This window comes from Sylvia atricapilla, chromosome 11, assembly GCF_009819655.1.
Source record: "Sylvia atricapilla isolate bSylAtr1 chromosome 11, bSylAtr1.pri, whole genome shotgun sequence".
Lineage (NCBI taxonomy): Eukaryota > Metazoa > Chordata > Aves > Passeriformes > Sylviidae > Sylvia > Sylvia atricapilla.
The window spans coordinates 12,907,558-12,934,172 of NC_089150.1; the positions used below are offsets into that span (position 1 = coordinate 12,907,558).

The following is a 26,615-nucleotide window of genomic DNA, read 5'->3' on the forward strand; positions in this document are numbered from 1 at the left end:
TTCTGCTGCATGGACTTCAGTTGAGTGTAGTTGCATGATATGACAAATTTATTGCTTATTACATAGTTCTCAGTTCTCATTACAGGATGATTGTGGGGATAGATAATTTTTAATTAAGTCATTCTTTTTTCTTGAAATATTGTTTAAACTGTCATAAAACTTACTTTATTGAGGTTGAAATGTCTTTTGCTTCCCCTACATTCATCTTAACTAGTATAGAACTACTGGAATTCTTAACAAAGTGGGAAAAGAAATGCACAAACATTAAAATATAAGATAAAAATGATGAAATGTAAGTTCGAACATATATATTTTTTAAAAATTAGCAAGGACCACAACTTTATACAAAGCTCATAGTACTTTCTCAAAAACCTGACAGGTTCCAGTGTGAGATCATCTGTGAATAAAAAGGTACAAAACACCATTAATTAAGGATAATCGATAATTATCCTTAATTAAATCGATAATCTATGGAACTCGCTCTTGTTCATCACATTTTTCTCTTTTTATAATGAACTTACTGTTCCAGTGAGGCTTTTAGATTAGAAATTCAATTTCAAAATATTTTAACTTGGAAAGCTGTAATAGGAGGATTTATTAGTGGGACAGTCTTTAAAGCCTGTCGTGTGTGCTGCCTTGTGCTCTTTAATGACTTTACCAATGCACTTCGATATTAATATTTTGCCTGGTTTGCTGGTACATGTTACAAAAATTAATTGTCATCATTATAATTTTTTGCATTATGCTGGCATTTAAAAATGTTTACTGTGATTGCAGTTCTATGATGTTTTAATGAACATGAAAACAAAAATGTTCATACATTTTTCATACATACACCAAATATTTTACACCAAAAAAGTAGGCAGAAAAAAAAGATAGTGGAAACTATTGTTATCGTGACCCTAAGAAAAGAAATTTGGGTATGGTGTGTTGGAGTCCTTCAGGAACTATAGGCAGCAGGAAGAACTTGTGTCTTAATTCAGTGCTTTAACTTCAGTGTCACTGTCTTGTTATTGTTGTATGGTGAGATTTGAGAAGCAGACATTTAATTTGCTATTTTTTAGTCAAGTTTTTGTGTTCCTGTTACTATTTATGGTGGCTTCTGTAAGGTGTCTAATTGCATGGCTGGAGTTGCAGTGTGCTCAGCCCTTGGGTCTTGCTGCCAAACCCTGTGTCGGTCTGGTCAGCTTCAGCAGGTCACTCGAGCTTTGATCTGACTTCATGTGTAAAATCTCAGCAATGTTTGCCTACCTTTGTGAACTAATTGAAGATCTTACTGGTGAAAAGCACTCATTAGGAGAGAAGTGGGCCATGTTATGGTTATTCTTCAGAAATAATTGTGCACTGTTAATTATAGGGTAGGAGAAAGATTTTTTTTTGGAAGGAGTAAAAACAGAAATCGGCTTCTAGTTTTTTAGCGTCACACAAGAGGCTGGCTAACTTGCTTTTTACACCTTTGTGTAGCTCCACTGTCAGGATCAAAGGCTCTGAAATGTCCCACTCCAGTCCAGCTGCACCATCGTGCATCACACTGTGTAATTGTGGCTTCACAGAGTGGGTCAGAGTTGTCTCTGCTGAAAATCTGTGGGAGGAATAAGTTGCTGTCAGACGTCAAGTCAGAGCATCTCTGGACACTTGAAAGGCTGCCATGTCCCTTAGTGCTCAGTCTGAATTAAAACATTTAACTACACTGAAGACAGAAACCTGTCAGAGGTACAGCCAAGGAAGTCTAAGTGTTTTTCTTTTTGAAGCATGTGTTTTTCTTTTCTCCCTCTATTGTTATTCTGTTACTGATATAGAAAATATGGCAGCTGAAAATGTCAACACTTTTCTTTGTCTCATCTTGCAGGCCAAAACAGCAGCAACAGAATAATTTTTCCTTGTTTCCTTCCACCAAGGGCTGGAATTTCAGAGGGGTAAGTTTCATATTGTTTTGTTCAGAGTATGCCATTCCCTCCTGCTGCCTTCTGTTGCAGTGTAACTTTGTAGTTAAACCATTATCTGTTAGGACTAAAATCATAGCAAAACAATTAGACTAGTACTTTTAATTTTGTACCCTCCTAAAACACTTTCTAAAAATGCCAACACTATTTTTTTTAATATGATGGATTGTGTTATTCTGTGGGGTGCAGGACATAATCACACTGTACATTAACCTACCTTAAATTTAAAAGAAATTAGGTGTGTTTTTGCATTTGAAAAGAAATGATGTAAACTGGACTGATCCTGTTTTATTCTAATATAGATGTATATATATAAAGTTATTGCAAGTTTGTATATATAAACTTTGCGGAAGTACAGTTAAATCATAACAAAAATTATGTGGGAATCTTACAAGGCAGAAGGGAATATGTTTTATTTCTATTTGCTTGGCTGAGTAAGGAAATATGGAAGCTTGTGTGTTCCCACAGAAACCACTGAAAAGATACATGAAAAAGCAATGCAAGTGACACTGAGAATCTTTATATTTGCTGGTGGTATCAGGAGCTTTAATTCTTGTCCTCTTCAGGTTTCAGGCAGCTTCTTAGTAGGTTAATTTATTCAGAGTGTTAGCCATGTTCTCTTCTCTGTCCCATGTGGCCTGTCAGTCCTTCTACACCATTTGGTGTAAAACTTTCTGATGGTGGTGTTGCAGTGGCAGGGGTGTGTTTGCTATGTGTGTAGTAGGTACTGGAGCCTGGGATACAGTCCAGGAGAAGACCCTGCATGTTGTATGTAGGTCATAACAATCTTTTGGTTAAAGGAAAGGCTTTTCTGCCTTGCAAACTTCTTTTGGTATAAGGAACACTGAATTACCATTACTTGTAATGAGGACTGACTTGTACTTGGGAGATTATATAAATTTGTTTTCTCTGTGCTTCTTCCAAAAAAATAGTTAAGTAGACAGATATTACTTAAATGCTTTGCTGAAAGAGTTAATTGCATTGACAGATTTACTGATCTGTGTTGTTCATAATTCAGTAAACTTCATTAAAGCAAAATTTTTTTCTGATTTTCACATTCTAATTCAGTGTTTTAAAAGGAGCATCTGCTACTGTTTACTGTGAGCTTTTTATTGTCACTATTTCTTGTGAAGGAAAGTTGTCAGTGATACCAAGAAAATAGTTCCCTCACAATGGCATAGTCAAGAGTGTAGGCAAAATATCAATAACCTCCAAGCTGTAGACTAATTATACATTTCAGAGCCAGTTTAAAAATAAAATTGGCTCTAGTGTTTCCCCGAGATCTCTCCCAGCTATGCTGGAAAAGTAATTAAGGAAGAAGGAAAGCATAAAAATAGTGGAAAGAGTATTGTAGGTATGAGTTATAGCTGAAGAAGCAATGATCCCAAGTTCAGAGCAGTAGCTCACTGAAATAAAGACATAGGGCTGGTTTTACAGTGGCAGCATGAGGTCTGTGATCCTGTGGGGTGCAGGTGGAATGAGCTGTACACAAAGAACAGAAAACTGGGGAATAAAACCCTTCAGAATCAAGAACCTGAAAGGAGATAGGAATAGTAGTATTAGAGAAAACAGGCAACAAGTTAATGGATCTTCAAACTGTTTCCTTCATGTGTAGAAATGAAGATGTGTGACAGATGGCTGCCACCTTGTTTTTAAGGAAATTTATGAGATAGTAACACAGATGTCAACATCTGTAACAGATAGTAACACACATTTCATACAGTGCCTAGTAGACAGTTGCAGTAAATTGTTCGACATAAATGGCTGCATCAAGGGAAGAACCTGTATGAGCTGTTCACTTGATCTGGTTGGATGTTGAAGCCAAGATAGCTGAGCACTGGAAAAGAGAGACTAAGTGTCTGTTGATATTTGCATTGTGTGAGCATTACTTTATTTCAATAGATGGAAAGACTGTGTTATGAAAAGCCCAATGAGCAGACTTGAAGTCACACAGGTTTTCATTGAGATGGTGAAAGATAATGGGTTGGCTTTGATATCTTTTCTCAAACAGGACTAAAACCTTACTGGCTAAAATAACTAGGTTATTGTTTACAGTGGAGCAGAGCCACAGCTGAGTATGACAGAGCTCTGGAGCTGACTTATTCATGGCTATGTTTTTTTTTTTAATTTCTATTTCTATTATTACAGACTATAATACGGGATCATTTGAACAGTCACAAAAATAATAAAGACTAAAGTGATTAACACAGAATTGTAACATTGTGTCCATCTCCCTGTCCTTGCTTTGCAGTCGGTTCACTCAGTTTAAATGTCTCTGTATCAGGGACATGTATAAAAGGACCTGTTAAAGAAATCTGGAACATACACCAACGTAAATCTCAGAGTAAGATAAGAAAGACCTAGATGCTACACATTTTCCAAAGAAACTCCTCTGCACTTCTTTTTTCCTTACTTAAATTTATCAGAAGCATCTGATTTCTATCTTGAGCAGCTCTTTTGAGCTCCATGGTTAGAGATCATGTTTAACTCTCTCAATAGGGATTTTCATGTCAGAATGATATCATGTTTCTGTTGGTTTTACATAGTGGTAGCAGTGACTTCCAGAATTTTGGATAGTGTTTAAATATCAGTGAGGAGAAAGGAGCTTATCAATTTTTTTTTTTAACTGAATAAATCAAACCTGGTTGAGATTAAATTTAGACTTAAAGTTACTGAGCAGTGAAATCTTTTTGCTGTAAGCTCCTCCTGCATACACAGAAAGCATGAGGTTAATTTGGGGTTTGAAGAGATTCTTATAGTGAGGGGTCCAGCAAATAAACTATTATAAATGGCAAGTATTTGTAGTGAAAACTACATTCCAGAGGAAGAAACACAGAATCTGTGGAGATAAGAATAGCCCACACTGGAGGAAAATGAGAACATAGGAGGTGAGGTATTAGATGTGGTACTTAAAATAGAAAAGGAATGAAGCAAAAGAATATAAAATATAGAACATATAAAAGGAATAAAAGCAAAAGTCTATCCTGGGTATAGGGTTGGAGAAGGAAAGAGAAGCAATCTGCAGCTTGGAAAGCAAAGAGCTGTGAAAGAATTGAGAGAGGGAGTAGAAATGGAAAAAAAAAGTAGAAATGGAGTAACACTAGTGAGTATAAAAGCAGAGAGATGGAAATACAAAGTGGAGGCAGAAATCTATAGAGCACTGCAGGTTTATCAGTTCAGCCTTTGAAAGTCCTGACCCTGAGATAAGATGATGTGGGTGAGGATCAAACTGTGGCTGGGACTTGGTAAGGAGAAGCCCAAATAGCTGAAGGGATAGGGCAGTTCAGAGGCAGGTCAATAATGAATATAAAGAAAACACCAGCGCAGATCTTGGTACAGAAATTAGTATTAATTCTATTTTTGCTTTATCTTCTGATTACCATTAACTCCCACTGTTGTTCTCTTCTTGGTGCCACCTTCCCATAAAACCTTGATGTAGATTAGTGGCTTTCCTCTGCATCACTGTTTGGTGCTTATAAGTAAGAGAGAACAGGTCAATATGCTGCTCTGAGTGTCTGTGGAAATAATGTGTTATGTTGCTGTGTAGAGTGGGAAACAGCTTCATTTCACAAAGCATTCCATCAAATGAGGATTACATTTGTACAGTCATCTCCGCACCATTAGAAGATGTGAGGATTAAAGTTCTTGTGTTTTTTTGATAGTCTTGAGTTATATGCTTGTATGCTATTTTTACCACACTAAGAGCAGTCAGTTTTTAAATAAGGAAGTTCTGAATTCAAGAAAAATAAGAATCTGTCTGAGAGTTTGAGATTTCAGCTGTTTTATCTGTCTGCCTTCCTGCTCCCTTAAAAGCACCCGCTTTGCTTATGCCAACATGATGAACTTTTAGACTTAGATATGCAAATGGAAGTATTAAAATTATTATTTTACTTAAAAAATAATAATAAAAAAATTGGTACATTTGCAGAAGTAGTGGTACATGGTGTTGCTGTGATAACATTTGAGGTGACTATGAAGAAACTTCCAGTTAATCAAAAGAAAAGCAGTTACCTGGTTAATGAAGAATATTGGGCTGTAGGCAGAACTGAGGAGGATGCTGGTTTTGTCTGCACTTGTCTCTGATATGCCTCTCCACTGTTTCACTGAGAGAGCATAATTTCCTGCATGCTTTAAGCAAACATCTGAACCATTATTACAGTTTCTTTATTTCCTTTCTGCCACACACAAGAAATTTGGCTGAAGATCTTCAGTGCTAAAAACAAATACTGAAATCTTAATAAGCATTTTATACTTGAAATAGATGGAGGCAAGTGTTTAGTGCACAGTTGCCTGAAGATTGAAGATAATTTATTGTAATGTGGCTTCTTCCTATTTCCTCCTTTCTTGTTTCCTTTGTAGTTTTGCAAAAGCATCTAAATGAGCTGTGGGGAAGCCTTATCTAATTCATGAGAAACCTAACATAAAAAAGTGTTAAATATGCTGAAAGTAAATTTTAGCCATGTAAGTGGTTTCTGTGCTAGTTTTACTGTACACATGTTTGTGGGGGAAAAGGTGTCATGTTAAATGAGAATTCCACACTTTTCAGACAGTACTTGGAAAACAGTATATTTTTGTGCAGACTGGTGCACTTCAGATATCCCATTCAGGGTGCACTAATCTCAACAGGATAAAAATTTCAAAGAGAGAAAAGAAGTTTTATCCTGGCATTGAAGTGATGATTAATTGCATAAATTAGATACTTATTTGCTACCACAGGAAGGACCTCTGTACCTCTCCTGGATTCTGCCTGGTTTTACTTAATTTCTGTATCCACTGATAGTTGCTTTCCTAAGCAATGATATTACCTATAACAGAAACTTATTAGAAGTGATATCACACAGGCCTTTTTTCATACTTGTTGAAACAAAGTTATGCACTACTGTCTCTAAATCAAATGTGCTTAAATACCATAATCTCTTGGTATGTCCAGTATGATTTTAAAACACAAGGTATCATATGCATTAAAAAACACATGTGGTTTTCTGTTAGTGTAATATATTCCTATGCACAATTTAAGCAGCTTCCTCAGAGGAGGATGGTTACTTTGTCATTGACAGCATGTTTTTATAAGTGATTACTTTGTGTACTCACAGCATAGCTGGGAGTGGAATAATTGTGCCTGTTGTGACATAGCAGACAGGAGTCAGACTCTTCCCGTGCCATGGAGAGACTCTGGGCATGGGAGTCCAGCTGGGATTCCCCTCCCCATGGCTGCTCTCCTCCCTTTGCCTCTGCAGAGGTTAAAGATATGTGGATGCTTAATCCCTGACACGTCTCCTCCCCCTTTGTCTTTGAACAGATGAATTCCATATTTCTTTTTTCTTCTTTCCAACAGGTGATGAATTTGTGTGTGCCACTTGCTCTTTTTAGATCTCTTCCTCTGTCTTCTTACAGTGGGTTCAAGCTCTTCTGTTTCAGATTTTATCTCAGCCCTTCTTTTTTAATGCCTGACTCTGCTCAGACTTGCCTTTGTCTGCACCTGTGGAGGAGCTGTTGTGCTGCTGTCCAGCACTGATCTTTCCTGGGCCAGGCTGGCCCTGATACCTGACACTAGAAATAGTAAGAAGCAATCCTGTAATTCTGTTCTTGCATTTCTTTCTTAGGAGCCCTGCAGGAGCAGGGAAACTTTGCTTCACACCATTGATAGCACCAATGTAAGGAGCATTACAAATATCCCTCCATGACACACAATTTCTGGTTCAGAAGACAGGAGCTTTTAAATAGTACCAAATATTCACCCTGGACACGGATTTTTGTTTGTAAAAGAGTTGGGTTTGATGTCTTCCTGCTTAATCTATGGGCGGAGTTATAAGTGGTTTAGCTTGTTATTGGTTTTGGTTTTGAACAAACCATTGGAACTGTTGTTGACTAGTCACAAGACTAATTTCCCTTGGAACAGCAAGATTTACGTTGGCAAACAAATAGAGATGCTATCAGAAATTCATTGTGTGGCATTTGCGTAACTGGATAGCAGTCAATTCCATCTGCAGTTTCAAAACACATCAGAATTGTCATATTCTTAATGTATACACCAAATTCAAAAGCTAATTCAGGGTGACCAGTTAAGACAGTTTTGAAGAATTAAAAATGTATGATTCCAAAGCCATGTTGAGTCAGCATGGTTTAATCACCCTAAGTTCTACCCACAGTGTGTAATGCAAGATTAGCCATTAGTCACACTAGAATGTTTTATTTGAAATTCCATCCAAACATGGTTTGTTTATGTGTTGGTTTTTAGGCCTGTGATAAATGGCCATATTTCTTCGTAGGGTCAATGGGTACTGTAAGTTACAAGGTCCTCTGCATACAGTAGTGTGGCAACAATCCTGAACGTGCTGGAGTGACAGCTCTGAGTTATTTATAAATTGGTTACAAAGGAGAATGATGCTGGCTGGCCTTTAGAATTCAACATTCCAAGATTACAATAGCTGGGGACTCAGGTAGACAAACCTGTGCATGTTTTATGAGCTATTACTACTCGTGCTACTTAGGAAGTGCTGTACTGCTTAGGAGTGTGCACTGACTTAATTAGCTCAATTCAGTAGCTGTTTATTAAACTTTCACAGCTTTTACATCTGAAGTCAGCTATGACTTAAGTACGTAGCCATTAAACTGTCCACCTAGCTTACCGAGGTGCTTTCAAGTTAATTACATGGCAGTCATAGAAAATACACTTTAGATTCTATATTTTTGGAGGCAAGAATATTGAGGCCCTTATAGAGCAATTGGCTGAGGCATTCCTGAAAAGACCTTCACAGACTTCAACATCTGTGACTTTCCCACCATTACTTTTGTTGCAAAGGGTATTTGGCTTACTAAAGCTTGGTTATTCAATTAATACCTTGAGTTTTTCTGATAATGCAAATAGTATGATATCTTTCATTTGGAAGGGTTTTGTATAATTTAATTTTATCTTTTGAAAGAATGGATTTTTTTTTTAAATACTTCATGTGGTCATTCTGTTACTGTTGTAAGATTTTGTAAATGGATCTTTGTAAGTGCTTTGTAATAAGTTTATTTTTGCTCCGGGTGTGGTTTGTTATTTATAGTAGAAATATTCTGTATATGCTATAAACCCTCCATGCCAGCTATTTTGCACATACAAACAATACTGAGCTAGAAGCAGCATGTGATAAAGCAGATAGGTCCAATTGTGATTCTCTTAGGCTAAGTTGGATGTTCTGTTATAGAGCATATTTCCTGTCTTTAATCATAGACTGGGTGTTACCTTGTACTCCTGCTGTCATTTACTGCTCTTTTCTTTGTTTGGCAGCACATAACCTTGACCCCTGCTCAGTTTAACTCAAACCAAACTCTGCCCATTTCTGTCTTTGTTTCCCCTCACTCCACCAGTGGCTGCTCTTTGAGAACATGCCATGTGAAATTACTATTTCCTACGACTTTGTTTCAGAAACCTGTAATGGTTAACTGAGTGATACTCCTGTCCAGCTGAATTTGATGCCACTCAGTCTGAGAAATCAACATTTTAGAAGCAATTTTGCACTATACATTGGTATTTTATTGATACCACGCTGTTACATATTAACAATTTTATTTTCAAACGTCTAGTACATATGAAGGGCTGCTCACGGGAGCGTGAACTGCTGTTGTGTTGGGTTTTAGAAGTTGGGATGCTTGCAGGAGAACTTGGTGTTATCACAACCTGTTACAAAGATACATTATTAATGTGACTTTCCATGTTCCCCAAATTGTTGTGATGGTCTGTTGTCTTATCTCCTAGTGGTTATACTGTAAAAACTCACTGACCCTTCTAAATTGATTGTAAAAGTTTCCAATTTGGTAGTGCTTAGGTATTATTATTTAAAACTGTGGATTAAATAAATAAAAAATAAAAGTAAATAGGTGGACTGCACGTTTGGAAAAGGTTTCAAAAGTATATCCGAAGACAGTTGGGAAATCCTCCATACTGGAGGTTTTATTCTAATATCTCCCTCTCCATTTCCAGTCCCTCTGCAGTCCCACAGGTTATAATTTAGTTTGTCAAATTGTCCTTGTGATAGAAAGCTAAGCAGAATCCTTTTAAGGACCAGGAGAGAAGGAAAAGCTTCCTGAAAAGTTCTGAACTTCTGAAACAGCTTATAAACAGTCCTGGAGCTGATGGGAAAAGAAAAGGAAGTTTGAGTTCTTGAATTGGAAGAAGCTTTTGGGGTGGGTTTGTTGGTTTCTGCATGAGGACTCCCGTTCATTCCAAACACAAAGGTGTGTCACAAGCAGATTTAGTCAAACACCTCAGTTGAAGAATGAATCCTACTTATTTCTAGACATAAGAGCAAGATTCTTCTTGAAAGCTGATGCTGTGGTTAGAATGTACACAGCAGGTAAAAATGATGGCCATCTTTTAAAATCTGACATAAATGCTTGATAAGAATAATATGATGGTCTTCTATTGCAGCCTGGAAACAAATTTTGTTATTACAGTAGAAACCAGAAACTATGGTCTCCATTTTGCTGTTTATTACATAAACATAGTAATAAACTATTCTTTCTCTAAAGAATTTACAATATAAGCATGTGTAAGAACATACTGTAACATCTCTTTAATAATACTAAGTTAAATTTTTAAAGGCAATTCAAATCTATTGAAGCTCTTAAATTTCATTCATGATGACAGGTCTTTGTAATTCTGGGGTTCTGTGTTTTGCAATGGGATATCCCATTCCAATGGAGGATGAATACAATATGATATGTATAGATACAGTTGATCTATTCAGTGTATATAATATGCTACCATGATATGAGGTAATGTTCTTAGGATATGTAAAATATACACTTAAAAATACTTATTACATTGTTGCTGATGCAAAAATTGTACACAGGTTCTGTCTGTCTCTTTCTAGATCGTGGTTACTTGTAAAGCTTTTCAGAGAGAGTTAAATCTAGCATCCTTAAAACACTCATATCACACAGTGAGAAAACAGTTTCAGTCTATCTTTGTGCTAGCAGGGTCCCCAGTGAATTTGCAAAACTTAGTTCTTTTCCAAGCTCTATTTTCAGTTGTTCACAACCTTAAATATCCTCAGAAGTAGCAGTCATAAGTTTCAACAGTCCCTGTGTCCTCCCAGACCCTTCCAGTCCAAAGCAGAGCTGTAGCCTTGTGCAAAGGTTATGAAATGACCACTGTAGTATATGGGTCCTAAGAATTGCATGTCCTGACTGGAAGGATACTGGGAGGAGATGGGAGAGAGCTGCAGTGCTTCCTGAGAGCCCTCAGCTGGGCAGGGGCTGGTGCATTTTGCTGTGGTATTTGCTTCTGGACTACTTCAGTCCTAGGAACGAAAATAAAAATTATTGTCTTCTGAATGTCTTCAGCAAATAATGGCAATCTTTTTCTTGTTCTGGGAAGCATTATCTTAGAGTTCCCCAGATCTTTATCTCTGGGAGAATATGTGAGAAACTACAAACTCAGTGGCTTGTACTGTGGGAGATGCGATGGGCAAATTTGGATGTCTTGCAAGGAGTTTGCTACCAGTGAGCATCTCTCCCAGCCCATGGATGGAGCCAGGCCAAACCTCACAGCACTTGAGATGTGTATGTTCCCCTTTGTGCAGTGAAAATCCTGGTTGCAGCAGTAGGATACTGCCCTGGAAGAAGGATTTTAATGTATTTATTTTCCTGTTTGTAATATCTGTAATTTTAGGAACTCTGGAGAAGAAAGCAGCAGTGAACCTGCTTAGGTAGCTTTGCTCGCATTTTGCTGTGTTTTTGACACAGCAACTGGGGACTGTGTGCTGTGAATGAAGACTTGTCATGTGCTGCTGATTACAGACATTTGACAGGCTTCAGCCTTACACTGCCACAGTGCTTTGGGCATTTTACAAGTGAGAATATTAAGGCAGGAAACTTTCTGAGATGTAGCATTGTCCAATTTATTTCTTTTAATTAAAAAAACCCCAAAACAGTGGTGTTCATTCTCTGTTTTTGGAAACTATACAATTATTCAGCAATATATTCCATATATTACAGCAATATTTAATTCTCTTTACTCAGAGCTTTGTGGATTTCTTGGCAGTTTATTTGATCTTGTGTTCATGGTGCTGTCTTGTTTCATTTCATGTTTTGTTGGACTGGGCAGAGCTGCTGTAACTGCACAGGGACCAAAGGAGCAGCTTTCATGTATTTGCATATTTATAGTTTGTCAGTTCTGATTTCTGGACCTCATTCTTCTGATGAAGTTGCTGTCTGGAATCTAGATAGAGTATCTTAGATTTCCTTCCTTGTTACTTGTGTGGCTGTCTTCAATATAAGTAAGTTCAGGCTGCACTTTCTTTCAGGTGGATGCCCTTGATGCTGCTGTCAACAAAGTGCAAAGTACCTTGGAGGCGATTCATGTGCAGCTGCAGGGAAAAAACACAGATAGGATGTTTTCTTCCCTTAGACCTTAGAAAGCAGGTTTTGCCCTCCCATTAATTTGTGTTGATTGATACAGCAGGGGCCCAGACTGCTTTAAATGTTGTTTATTTGATTGATGAGAGAAAGCCTGACATAAAGCTGAAATCTGTGGTATTTCCATTTAGACTTCTTAAATTTTGATGGCTGCTGAGGCAGATGGTTATAGGTAGCCTAAGGAGTACTGCAAGTTCAAGTATAAAGAAGCATAGCAAGTTAAAGTCTTTACATGTTGTGGTCTCCAGGAAGTGGAATAAGGAAATCCAAATGTTACCAGGAAATCTGATTGAAAAATGCCTGCCTACCTAACTTCATCTTTGGTGCAATGGATATCATAACACTTGAAAAAATTGCACTCCTATATTTGATCCTGGGTCAGATATTACCAAATTCTGATAGCAGAGGATTAGGGTTTCTTGTATGGGGTAAAAGATTATTTAGGAAATAACTTTAATCCAAGTTAATAAAAAGAGACTAAACAATACTTCTAAAACATTGCAGGCTTATATGTAGAATTTATATGTATTTCCTTGGAAAAATATACTATATTCTGCTGGAAGGGTCTGAAAAGATGGTGGCTAGATTGGGTTTTACCTCACTTTTGGGCAGAGAAGACAGGCCAGTAGCATTCACCAAGAGTGATGTACTTCAGTAATTTTTTAAGACTTGGCTTAAAATGTCTGTTTTCTAAAGAGTCTTTCAGTCAGTATTTTCTGTCTGCAGAGATGTGGCTCCTCCTCTCGAAGGAACTGGTTGCTCACTGGTATCAGTTTCACCTTCTATCTTCTTCCTCCAAGCTCAGCAGAATTTTTTTATTCTGAAGAAAGATTGCACCAGCTCACTAAGGACATGTTTTCTTTAAAGATAAAGTTTGAATTGCTGTTATCTTGCTACACAAATTTAAATTTATCTTGACCTACTTGCTCACTGGAAGAATGCAGAATTCTGCTGATAGCAAAACCAGCTCTGTGTTTATAGATCTGAGTAAGTCACAAAAGATTGAACAGGATAGATCAAGAGTGAGGTATAATTCTTTCTTTCTAGTTACACTGAACTGCTAGGGATAAAATCAAAGCCTGCCCTTGTCCTTGCATGCAAAATTGGGGTGCTCTGCCATGCATATCTTTACTCCTTTATTGTGGGCTGATTTTAAAACAGTCAGTACTTCATTTTTACCATTATGCCTCTGTTAATTTAAGAACTCCTCCTAAGCATATCCCATAACTTTTCAAATAGTAAAAAAAAAATTCAGTGAAATAAATGTTTAAAAGTTCTGCCCAGTATCTACCAGCTGTTTTGTGTGCTGAAACATCTGCATTTAGACAGTTGTCTGCCCTTGAGTTTAAAGCCCATTGCTGCTGTTTAAGAATTGCACAGGTGGGAGATGGACTGTTTCAGTTACTGAGGCTCAAAGTTCCCAAACACCTACCTGTTATTTTAGAAACCTGTTAGTGATATCTTTACCTTCACCATACTGGTGCGGCTCACTTATTGGCTGTTTGTAAAACGCTTTTGTCTGTTTGAAATATTGTTGTGAACCAGCACGTGAGAGAAAAACCACGACAGGGATAGACACAGCAGTGTGCAGATCAGCTTCTGACACTTGCAGTGCACTGCATGACAGGAAGCGAGAGCAAACTGTGCCTGCATGGGGAGGAGTTCCTGCCGAAAACTGAAGGACAGACATAGGGACTCCTTTGTAGCAAAGACTTTCCACTGTCACGCTGAAAATTAGAAACCTGCTAAAATCTGAGTACGACACAAAATAACTCATGGTGTGGTGCTGCTTGTTTGTGCATCATCAGGTAAGAGTGAATCGGGATCGTGTAACTTTTTATTGTTTGTGTGTAAGTTGGAATTGCACAGATACTCTTTCCAAGAATGCCAGGATTTAAGATTGGGTATTGATTAAACCAAAATGTCGCTTGGCAGGAATGTTTCCTTAGGTAAGGAAAAAATCTGCTAAAGGTTGAGGTAATATACTCTGCTACTCCCAATGGGATGGAGGACTGTTTATTTTTCTCTCTGTATTGGTCATTTGTTGCTGCAGGGTGATGGGTTTAGGTCTTTGCTTCTGTTTATCTGTCATACTCATGTACACATCTCTGCCTCAGTCTCCTAACCTGAAAATGTCAATTTTAGCTGATCCTAGGGATTAAAAGGGAATATTTGTAGCAATATGCATTATTGTCTCCCTTGTCAAAGGGAAAGCTGTAACACTTCCTACTTACAGTGTATTTACACTGCAGAATCATTCTGCTCTGCAGCATGTGGATGTGGTATCACCTGGAAAACTGGCAGCTCTTATGGACACTGTGCTTCAGAGAGATGTGGACAGAAAAGTAGCAAGGTTGAAAATAACTTGCTGTAGAAAATACAGCCTTTGAGGGAGATTTAAAAGATTTAGTCCATCTTGTGTACAGAAAAACAAGATGGTACAAGATGTGGATATAGGTTTATCTCTGAGTGTTTGTGAATTGCAAGGTGGGCACTTTTCTTTGTATTTGCCAAGTGTAGCACAGGAATAAATGGACTTTTTTCATAGCAAGGGAGATTCAGGTTAGCTATTTTGGGGATAAATGCTTCCTGATGGTCATATTCATCAAGTGTAGAACAAAGTATAGAATTAAAATCTGTCATTTTGAACTGCTGTATAAAAACTTTCCTATCTTACATGTTGCAGTGGTTAGGATTTAGTACTTGGTTGTTCTTAATGATTTGTGTCAAGCTTTGATTTTGGATGGTTTATATGTCAATAAGAGTAGTCTGTTAAAGACACCAGTGAACAGATGTGATTTCAGATTTTGTAGCTCCAGCCCCAGTTTACAGGATCCTTTCTTGGAAAACTAGAGAGCATCCTCTCATTTAGGAATCCAAGTTATTTCAAAATATTTATTTATATGTTGACTAAAACTGTACTTTGATGTTCTTAGAAATATGTGATCAAGGTGGGGGGCTGTAGTGTGAGGCAAATCAAGGATATGGAAACCTTATGGATGTACAACACCTGATAGGAAGGTGTAGCCAGGTGGGGGTCAGTCTCTTCTCCCAGGTGTAACAAGTGACAGGAGGAAAGAGCCTCATGTTGCACCTGGGAAGGTTTAGATTGGATGTTAAGGAAATTTTCTTCACTAAAAGCACTGTCAAGCACCGGAATGGGCTGCCTAGGTCAGTGGTGGAATCCTCATCCCTGGAGGTGTTTAAAAGCCATGTAGTTGTGGCACTGAGGGACGTGAGTTAGTGGTGGTAAGCTTGGCAGTGCTGGCTTAATGGTTGGACTTGGTGATCTCAGAGGGATTTTCCAACCTAAGGATTCTGTGACTCGATGTTCAAGAGCCTGTGTGCCCTGCAAGTGCACAAAACCTTTAAGGATAGAGTGGGAGCATTAAAACACCCCAGCTTTGATTATTCTTGCTTTTACAACCCATCCTATGCTAAACTCTTTCAGCACAAACATACAAGGCATGGAGCTGCAAATTCATCACTTCAGCTTGCTGAAGACTAAGGAATCCAGGAATGCTGGATTGCATGCTGACGGGTTATATTACTTGGAGACATAAAGAACTGGATCTGAAAAATCCCACCTGAAAAGTGTTTGAGAGAACAGAAGCTGAATCTAAGTAGTGTATGGACTCTTATATTTCATCTTATTTTTTATTTATATACCAGCTGCATTTAGAATCATTAGATTGTGTTAATTAGAAGCATTATTTATGTAGAAGTGCTCAGATTCTGGCTGAGAAAGGATTCTCATGCAACAAAAAACTCCTATGGGAAAGAAATAAATGTCACTTATTTAGCTGAATCTGGTTTAGACTTTACTGTAAAGTTTGCAAAAGTTTCAGTGCATTTGACTGTTCTAGATTCCAGTTACTGATACTCTCCCCTGTCTTCCAAAAAGGGGAAGGAAGAAGGTTAAATACAGAGTAAATACCAGTCCTCAAACAAAGCTGTGCTAATCCTTGTCCTTACAGCATCCCGTACACTCACACCCATTTCCTGTTGTTAATGTTAAACACATTGAATATAACTTTCATTTCATTGTTCACTTCAGTGTTCCTTTTACATTACATTGGCCGGGAAATCTCCAATCCATCACAGTGAGGAGTGCAGAAGCAGAGCCTGCTGGCTGTGGCGAGGGGAGGCTGCCAAGGAGCTGCCATTTTGGCCAGCAGAGATGTAATGACTCCTGCAAGTGCTCGAAAAGTGTGAAAGTCATCAGTGGCAGAGATGACCTCACCTCCATTGCAGTTTTTGCTGTGCTGTAACAGAGCAGAGTCTGTTTTTTCATTTGTTTGTTTTCTTTGGACTCTCAGGAACAAGCAAGTTCTGTTCCTAACACCAGTATCCAGGCTCCTGCCAGCTGGATGTGTGCTGTGTGGGAAGCTGGACTGTCCATGCTGTGTCCCAGCCTCAGTGCAGACTGTGCAGTGGGGTCATCTCTGGCCATTTCTCCTTAAATGCAGTGATTTTAAGGATTTTGTGTCACTCTTTAGAAAATGAAACCTGGATGTCTCTGGCATTCCAAACAGCAGAGAGAGGTGGAAATGTACAAGGAAACCAGTTTTATTATAACACTAAAGAACTTTTGGTTCCAAGTCCCTTTTGCCACTATAACATAAAGAACTGTGATACTGAAATGCAGGGTAACAGGTTCTGGACTTCCAAAAAAATGGCATTAGAATTCACTATTCTGATACTACAATTCCAAAAGCATATATGATCCATTATTCAGCTAAAAAAAGCATCATGCTCTGGGGAAACTTGTTTTAAGATGTTTATCTCCCCATCCCTCGAACTCTTGTTAGTGGTTCAGCCACAGAAGTTGGAGATGAACAGGGCTCACTGGTCTTGCCATGAAGGTGAGTGACAGGCTGTGGGAAAGGAAAAGAGGCTGACCTTTAAAGGTGATGGAAGATCCATCTTTCTGAAAGGGCTTAAACTCTAGGGAGTGAATTGTCACTTTTTTTGGTGAAATTGTAATTGGTTATCTCAGAGCCGAGCTCCATATTCAACAGGAAATTGATTTGTCTTGTTGGGGATTGCAGACAGAGTTGTTTGTGTGATTAATGTCATCTTCTACTGCTATACAGACTTTCTAGAATTGTGCATTATATCAGCCAGGCTGAAGCTCTTTGATATTTTTTTTTTTAATCTCTGCCTTTATTACATTTTAAATGTTTGAATGACAGTGCAGCAGGAATAAGATGGAAAGTGTGTAATTCCTGTGAGAGGCTTACTCTTTTTTTCAGGGTCAGTATCATTCTGGCTTGGAGCTGGATTGTACAATGTCACTGCTGTCTCTTATAGTTCTCCTCTAGAAGAACTCTGCTTGGTGGGATTATAGCCCATCACCCGTGGCAGGAAATGTTCAATTAGTGATCATCAGCTAACCTTAACAGAAGGTTATTAATCTCTTGCCTAGTAATTAAGCTAGATCCAAGGCATATTTCATTAACTGAGTAATAACACCAGGTAAGAAAAATGCTGAAGTTTTTAGACTTTCCTCTTGTACTAGGAAGACTAAAATGAAATGTTTTAACCTTTCTGTTTGCTGACTGTGTCATCTATTAAACTTCTGGACACATGTTAAATTAGTCAGGAGAACTGACTAATTGACAGTTTGTACTTTTTTCTTCGTCCTACCTCCCTTTTTGCGTTCCTCTTAACATCTGTTTTGTACTATTTGTGCTTCCTCACAGACTGTCCTAAGTCCTCTATATTCTGTGGTGTAACTAACTGAGAGCTTGAGAATTTTGAGGTCATTTGAATGTGAATTTGAAATGGAAACAGTGAAAGCTTGAAACAGATCTTATAGCACAGGAGGAACAGCAGAGCTTTAGGAGTCATTAAAATAATAAATACGGTGTTAGCAAGTAGTACTTTTTGGAGATTTTTAAAGAGAGATCAGTGTGTTGGTTGGATGGGTGTGGATGCACTGACAAACTACAAAGAAAAAATAATGAGAATTGTAGTGTCGGAATATTCTTTTGACCATACCAGCTTCTGTACATGTTAGAGATTTAAGAATTAGAAGGGTGCTTAGAAGAGCACATCTGTATTTGAGCATGCACATGTGGATGTTGCTGTTAAAAAGTATTTGCACATCAAGAGAATTAATAAGCTAACCAGATTAAAAAAAAAAAAAAGTTGTATAGAAAGTGTGACTAGAAATTCACATGGAAATCTGGATGATTGTTGTGATTTGATGTCTCTGTATAATGAAATGATGATGTGCTCCTGCCTTATTCCGAGCTGCTTCAACACTGCTGTGATTCCTAGGGCATAAGGCCATCAACAGGCTTTGGGTGATAAGGTTCCTTGTAGATGTAGAGATGTTCTCAGCTGGTTTAGGAGATATTGATTGCTTTTTAAAATTTAAAAAAAAAAAATATCATGTAATAATGCAAATGTAATACACCCTTTGGAGTGTGGTTTAAACCTGGCCTATGATGTTTGACTTTTTATTAAGTATTTGATCAGTTTTCTCCTGTCATTCTACATTAATCCCTTGCAATTTCATTTTTGCTCTACCTGATGTCTTCAAATGGTTTTACTTTGTGTGGTTTTGTTTTTTAATTTAGTCTGATACAGATATTGTCCCTGATAAAAGTGTACACTAAGCTACGTAAGGAGGAGCATAAGGCCCAGAGCAGTGAATCTCTTCCTGCTTTTTTCTCAACAGTAAAAATGATACACAACTTTGTTAGCTAAATGGTATTCCCTTTTCTGCATTATTGCAAATTACAAAGGTATATGTATATACATTTTTATATGCATATATATCTATTTTTATATGTGTGTGTGTACCTGTGTATTTATGCACTTCTACTTAATTACATTTATTTAAATCACAAAACTCCATTATTTACAAAGTTGTTTTCTTCCAATTAGCAGTATTGTGTGTTAGTAATTAGCAGTATTCCAATTAGTGTGTTCAGATGTATGTTCTGGAAAGACTGTTTCAAAAAATATTTTCGTATGAAAGCAATCTGAAATACAGACTAATTGAATGGTTTCTAATTTTTCTGTTTTGGACGTTTTATTTTGGGGGCATGGGAAAAGTCTATTTCATTAGTATAGATTTCTGTATGAAAAAAAGGCTAAAAGTTGTTTAGTGTTTGATTTTGAAATGAGTTGGTCTGTGACTAAGAAGGTCTAAGGGTATGATGTGCAAATACATTATCTTGAACTGTTAATTATTTTGATACCACTCTGTGTGCAGACACATTTCTAAGCATTTTGAATGGAGAGATGATTTAACAAAAGTCAGTGACTCTTTTGAAAAGCATTTCCTTTCCCATCACAGGATGGGTTTTGTCAAGCTATTTTTGTGTGTCTTTGCATTTCATCTCCCAGGTGGTGAAGTATAAATCTGTGGTACTGATAATTAAAACCCTGTGATAGAGACTATGTTAATCCAGCCTTCCTTATAACAATGTCTTATTGCTCTAATTCCTTTAATGAAGTCATTACTTTAATATATAATTGGATATCTTACCTTACGATCTCCTGTGAGATAATTATGGAAAGCAATTCTTTCCTGCTGTGTTAAGGCCAGGAAGTGTCCTGTCTCTGTAACTGTGTATAAAGGCACAACCATTTGGGCAACAGTATCACAAACATTAGGATTCAAAATATAATACAAAGAGCTTTTTCAGCCTAGAGGTGCATGTTCAGATGCAGGTAATGCACTTTATATGGTAAGTCAGAAAGCATGGACACATTTCTGATCAGAACACATACTTGCTACTGTTTCCATGCAGGCATGTACCCATTTTTTAAGGTCTCTAAATACTGTACAATAAAAAGGATTATCAAAGTGTTCCAAGCTTTTCTGTTTTCCCACAAGACAAAGAGCATCTTAACATTTTTCAATTTAGTTTGGTTCATGTACCTACAAATTCTAATAAAGAGATGCCCTGTGGTGAGATGGCATTTGTCTGTTGCTCAGAGCCCTGTGTGGAGTTAGCACAGTGCTCTGTGTTCAGCGTGTCACATGGGTGCAGTGGCACATTCTCATGTCAGAGTGTGCTGGGGATGGTGAGGGAGCAGGGCTGGACTGAGGACAGGGGCTGCTACACCAGGCTGAGCTTCTGGGCTGCTCTGCTAAGGGGTTTGTGTTGCTTCATGTGCTGTGTGAGTTAAAACATAAAGTGGAGAGCAACAATTAAGGGGTGATTTTGTGCGACGTGGCAGATTCAGGGGTCAGTTGCATTGTGCTATGACAGCTGAGACAGGACTTGTAACCCCTTTGGGGAAAAGATCTTCACAAAGAGCAGGGATTAATTTAATGAGCACCTTATGGTCCCTGCACAATATCCACTGCAATCTTTGCTTCTAATCCACTTATTATGGGCAAAGAAATTTATCTGTGACCTAGTAGCTCAATTATTGGATTTTTTTTTTTTTTTGCCATGGCGTTCTGCCTCCGCCTTATACAATGGTAATAGCCCTTGAAACTCTCAGAAATATTAAATCATTAATCTTGCCTGCAGTGGTTACTATTTAACAATTTCTATATGAAATGACTGGAGTTGCATAATCACTGAGACTAGCCGAGAACATAAGGAGCATAATATTTGCAAGCTTCCAGACAACATTTTATTCAGTAGCTTTTATATTGAGTGTGTATTACTTTTCAGTAAGTAGATCTAAAATAAAGTGAGGAATGATACTTTGATTAGCACAATGAAGTATGAGGTACAGTAAGAGATCTGTTTTGTGGAGGCTGTCCCAGACTTACTCAATATGTAATTGCTTTTCCTACACTCTACTCATCTTTTCATTTCATTGCTTTCGGTCTGTACATCACAGTTCATACTGATTTGTTCCTCAGGAGTGTATTGATGTTTAGTTATATAACTGAAGAGGTTGTCTCAAATTAGGATATGCATATTTTAATTCCTATTGACTCCATTTTGGACTGTGCTTTACCTGAATAGCCTTGCTGTGGATGCTTGTCCTCATGGCCACTGCTTTGGCCATGATACCTCTGTGCTTTGGACCCAGACAGCTGCTCTGGATGTAGCAGTGAAAAGCCCACACATAGCTGTTGGGTAACTTTCCCTCTGCAGTAAAACCATGTCCTGCCTCATTCAAGTTTACTTCAATCCTGTAGCCTTGCCTAGTACAATTGTACTTCATATTATGTAATTTATAATCTAAATCCACTTTCATTAGAGTTGGATCATGTTGGAAGTGCCAACTTCTGTGTTAATCTGTAGCCATGTGACTGCAGTAAGAATCTTATAGTTGGTTGTTTAACAAATGAGCTGCCTATTTGTTGTGTGTGTGGTCATTTGTCACACTCCAGTAGCAGTGAAATCAAGTCTGAGATGACAGACTTAAAGCAACACCATCCCAAGCTGTGAATGCAGTTGCATCCTGTCCAACCATGCACAAGAAGCATCAGTTAGTATAGACTCAGGTACACCAGATCCATGCACTATTTTAATTTATCCTTCTCTTGTAGAAAGCTGTATTCCAAATCCAGATGCCCTTCGTTTTTAGAATGAAAGCTGTGTCCAGTGTGTAGGAGGGCTGGTACTTTTCAGTTTTATAATTTCTTTTTTGTGAAATAAAGACTCGGTGTAGGCTGAAGTAGAATCAATATATGGGTTTTTTTTTTTTAGTACAACTAAAGGATACATGCATTTGGGTCACTAGAATTCTAATTAGGTTTGAAGAACAGTCTGCAACATGTTCACTAGAATCTTAGGCGATGTTGCCCTCTGGGCAAAGTACTGACCTGACAGATCTCATCCCTTTTTTGTGTTTTTCACAATGAATTCACATTTGCTAACCCTAGAATAGTAATTCAGGTTAGTTTATCCTTTGGGAAAAAAACAAACCTTAGAAAAGACTGATACAGAATAAGTCAGTATTATGTCAGATATTTCTGTTCATAGCTCAGTGTGATCTGGTCCAGAAATTTCTGTGTTCTTGTCAGTCCTTTAACTTGTTGTAAAAAAGCCTACTGTAACAGTAAAGGGGATTTGATTGTGCTTAGTCTGAGGCTGAAGAATTATGTTTGATAAAACACTTCTCACTGTGTAATGTGGAGACAGAATTCATGGTCCAGTTTCTGGATAATAATGATGGTAAAACACAGCTGTTGCTGGCTGAAATCATTGTTTAAAAAATGTAGCAGAAGTTATTTTCTGAAAAAAAGCAAAACTCTATTTAAATGAGTCAAAGATTGCTAAAAATCAGTGAGTAAATATCAAAGGTTTCAACACCAAGAGTTTAGTTTTGGTGTTCGAAATCAAAACTTCTGGATTTTGTGATAAATATTCCTTATCTTTTTTTTTTTTTTCATCGAAGAAATAGTTCTCAGAAACCATAGGCTTGAGCTAGTAGATTTGAAGTTGTTTCACTGGCTTCACAAGAGCTTGGAGCATGGACACTGGGGATGGGGATACAATTTTTCTGTTGTTTTTTTGTTTGCTTTGTTTTTTTAAATAAAAAGTACCTGCATTGTGTGTACCTTCTGCCTTTTAGCTGAGCTTTGGGCATCCCATCAACTATGAACTCCCTGTGGCATCTGTCTGGGATTTTTGGTCTCTAAATTGCTCATCTTTCACTTGTGTAGACTGGAAACTATATCCCTAGCTATAGTTATGTGTGCCTGCTTCTTTCTGGTTGACAGTAAAAGATAACACAGCTGGATAAATAAGAATCACGTATTCTGTGACTTCTCTTGTTTCCTGAATCTTCCTGGCCTGGTAGAAAACTCAGAGCTCTGTGAAATGACATTTCATACTTATTTAAAGTGCATGAAGATTAATCTTGTGGTGAACCTGTGAAATGACAAGAGGAAGTGCTTGTCATTTGCAAACCCAACACCTGAATGTGGAGCAGAATGCAATCTATGACATGGAGAGTGAAACCTAACACAGACTAATGTAATTCCTGCAGTACATTTCATCTTTTGTCCTCACCTTTTATATTGACTGTCTGGGCATAGGACTTTATTGCTGAAGATTGTCTTTGAAAAATCTTAAGTATAGGCTTTCAGCACAAACGATGAGCTTCTCTTCCTGGCAGTCTCATTAGTTACAAAAGTTCATATCAAGTGCCAAAGTACAGTTTCCAACATGGAATAATTACTTGTGCTTTTCGATGGAACTATGTTTCTTAATTGAAGTGAACCTATATTGGCAGAAAAAGGAACAGTATTTAATTCACGGCATGCTAGTAGGTAGCTTTTCAACTTGTGAAAAGAGAGTTTATATTCACATACATGGTGATTATAATGATGATGAGAGTAAATTAAATATATATACATGAGTATGGCATCATGATATATATTTGTTTCAGGATCAAGCCAATAGCAGTTGGTACTGTACATCAAAACTGAGTATTTTCATTTTGCTTTATAGAAAAAACGGAAACAGAGTACTCAAGATGAAGATACAATCAGTATCTGCAGCCTGGATACAAGTGTGAGTAATTTAATTTTCTTTTTTTGCCCTCCCTCTCTACCCCCTAAAACTGAAACATGGCTATTAGGAGTACTCTGAAATAGCCTGTTCCATCTTCTCAGCTGTGTTGCTTTCATACATACCAAGAATAACTTGTTCTGCTTGTTATGAAAAAAATGTTTGTTACATTACTGCTCTCATTTTCTGTACTAAATCTTTAAGAGAAAAATGAAGTCATAATGACAGTTTACTGTAAAGCACTGAATGTCTTATTAGTAAATAATTAACATGATAAAAGGGCTTTGTGAATGCAAGATTTAAATACAGACTTTTTATACTGTTGAGTGGGTGTATGAGAAATTCCATTTCAGTTGTCAGTGGTGGTTAATGCAGGCTGTAAGAACCAAACTCTTTCTGTTGATTATGGTGGATGTTGAATCAAAGTATTAATGAGGGTACTTATGCAGTAAACTGCAATGAATGTTGTTTTTCCTGTAAACTTGTGACATAAGGCTACACCTGAAGTTATTGTTTCAAATCCATGGAACTAAAACAGAGGTAGGAAATTTTGCCATTCCTTCTGTTCAGTGTTTTATTTACAGTCAGCTGTAGACCTCTCATGTAGTACAGACAGAAAACGTAATGGAAAAAATAGAGAATAAACACTGTTTGTTCTAACAGTTTAATTTATTAGCAAGTGTCAAACTTAGTGCTGTGGTTTCTTTAATGATCAGATGTTCATTTTGGTTTGAAGTATACCTGTTCTTTGCAATATTATTTACGTTTAAGGGTTCACCTGCCTGGATGGCTGCAGACAAACGCAAGCTCTTGCAGGCACTTCAAGTGAGCTGGGTAGAATCCAGCACTATTCTGGAAATCATAATCCCACAGTAGCCTGACCTTGTCTGTGAGCTAATACTTTAATATTAGTTAATGTTCTCAGACCTTACATTGGGCCCAACTTCAAAGGAATTTCTGTTCCTTTAAAGGAGTTTTATAGGAGTTGTTCTTCAGGGAAAATTGGAAATTGTTGACTATTTATTATTATTTTGGAAAAAATTGATTGTTTTTTGATGCTTGACTCTGATCTGGGGTGGTAAATGCTGGGTTTAACTATTTTCACATTTCTGGAAAAAGCGTGTATTTTATTCTTCTATGATTAAGACAATTAGGTAAAATTCCCTCGTGTAGAATCTGTTGGGCTGAATATAGCTTCTCCTTTGGCTAATAGCTAAAGATTTAAATACTGCTTTAAGGGGACAGTTTCTACTAACAGAAGAACTCCTGGAGGAGGGTGATCTAATGTGATCTTACCTCTGAGTTTGCCCCACGGAAATACAGACAGAGCACTGAGCAAAGTGAGGGTTATGGTTTGCTGATGAGCAATAGATACAACAATAATAATAGCAATATCCTTCATTTGCAGTTATTAAATGCCACTTATAATTTATAAAATATTATTTTCTTAGTACTGCTTTTCTATGTTACCAATTATTACTAGCAAGACAAACATGAATCAGAGAAGGGATAAAGTAACTCACTAAATGTTGATCTATAAGACAATGACTAATAAAACTACTGAATTTGGATTTTCATTATAAGATTTCTAAATGCCTACTTTTGAGGGATCTTGTCAATAAAATGTGTGAAGGGCTGTTAGGAAAACTATTCCCACTGTCACCAGTGCAGACCTTGACTATTTAAGTGCATGCTGGAGTCTGTATTAGAAAATAGGGGTGAGAAATGACTGTGTGAAGAAGTTTGAATCTTTCCTTACAGTGCTTCAGGATTGCTCACGTCAGTAGAGTGGGGAATATCCCATAAGCATATCAAGGGTACGCATTGTATCTTGAAGAATGATCAGTTTATTTAAATATACAATTTATATAAATACTAGTTGATTTTTTTTTCTTGAGATAACTTCAAGCCTGTCACCCCTTTTACTTCTGTAAAACCTTCTGTAACCTTCTGTTACCAGGAAGTGCTGATTGATTTATGCTGTACAGACTATCTCGTCTCCTGTGTCTTTGAAACTTACTTTGCCCTGAACTCTTCTACATTGCAGTAGTGCAGGTTCCTGTTCAGCATGTGATACATCCTGTGCCCTCACCACTGAGAGGACTTGCTGTAAGGCCAGTTTGCCTCTGGCTGTGACAGGAGACTTAAACTGTCATGGTATGACTGACTTGAAGAGGGTAGGTGCCTTTGGTTTGGAAATGAGCCTGGCATGTGAATTCAGAACAACACCCTCAGGTTTTTTAACCTCAGGTGATTGTTCAAGTGTGCTCATCAAAACTTGGTGCTGTTGACATTAAAACAAGTTGGGCAGGAAGAGTTTACATTTTCTCATGGCTTATGTTCCTACCCATTAGATTATCATCCCCCCAAGTAAAGGAGGACTGTTACCTTTGTGAGCCTCCTGGATGTGACAAATAAACTTCGATTTTTCCTTTCACATCATATTTTTCCTATGATTACTGATAAAGACTGTGCTGAGGATGCAACTAGACTGAATACCAAGTGTCTCATGTGATTAGAAAATACTGGAGGGTCTTGTAATTGCAATGTGGAATGTTGTAGCACAAAAGGGATGGCTGGAATCCAGCAGTCCATGCCTGAATACTTACCTGTAGAGACATTTTGTTCTCTATGTGTGCTTAAATGCTATATGTGTTGAGTAGAGAGAGATGTGTCATTTTGGGGTTTAATTTTAGAGAGCCATAGCTGACATTGTAGGTAATTCAAGATTTCTTTTACAAAGCAGAGAGTTGTCTGTCTTTTGTTCTCATATGTGCAATGGCACATACCAAAAAGACAGAAAATGTCAAAAACAATCAGT

The 26,615-nt window shown here is 37.6% G+C and overlaps 1 protein-coding gene across 4 annotated transcripts in view; it reads left to right on the forward strand.

Moving 5' to 3' along the window:
- Positions 1–26,615, forward strand: part of ARHGEF3 (Rho guanine nucleotide exchange factor 3) — a 96,301-nt gene that overhangs the window by 21,021 nt on the left and 48,665 nt on the right. For 3 of the 4 annotated variants that reach the window (XR_010744446.1, XM_066326732.1, XM_066326735.1), the window contains exons 2-3: positions 1,850–1,916; positions 23,735–23,797. Coding sequence is in view for 3 of the 4 variants with exons in the window: in XM_066326732.1 (XP_066182829.1) it covers positions 1,850–1,916; positions 23,735–23,797 (130 nt within the window). In the remaining variant the exon portion in view is untranslated. Of the gene's footprint in view, positions 1–1,849; positions 1,917–13,968; positions 14,156–23,734; positions 23,798–26,615 lie in introns of those variants that run through there. The other variant, XM_066326734.1, reaches the window with a different exon arrangement.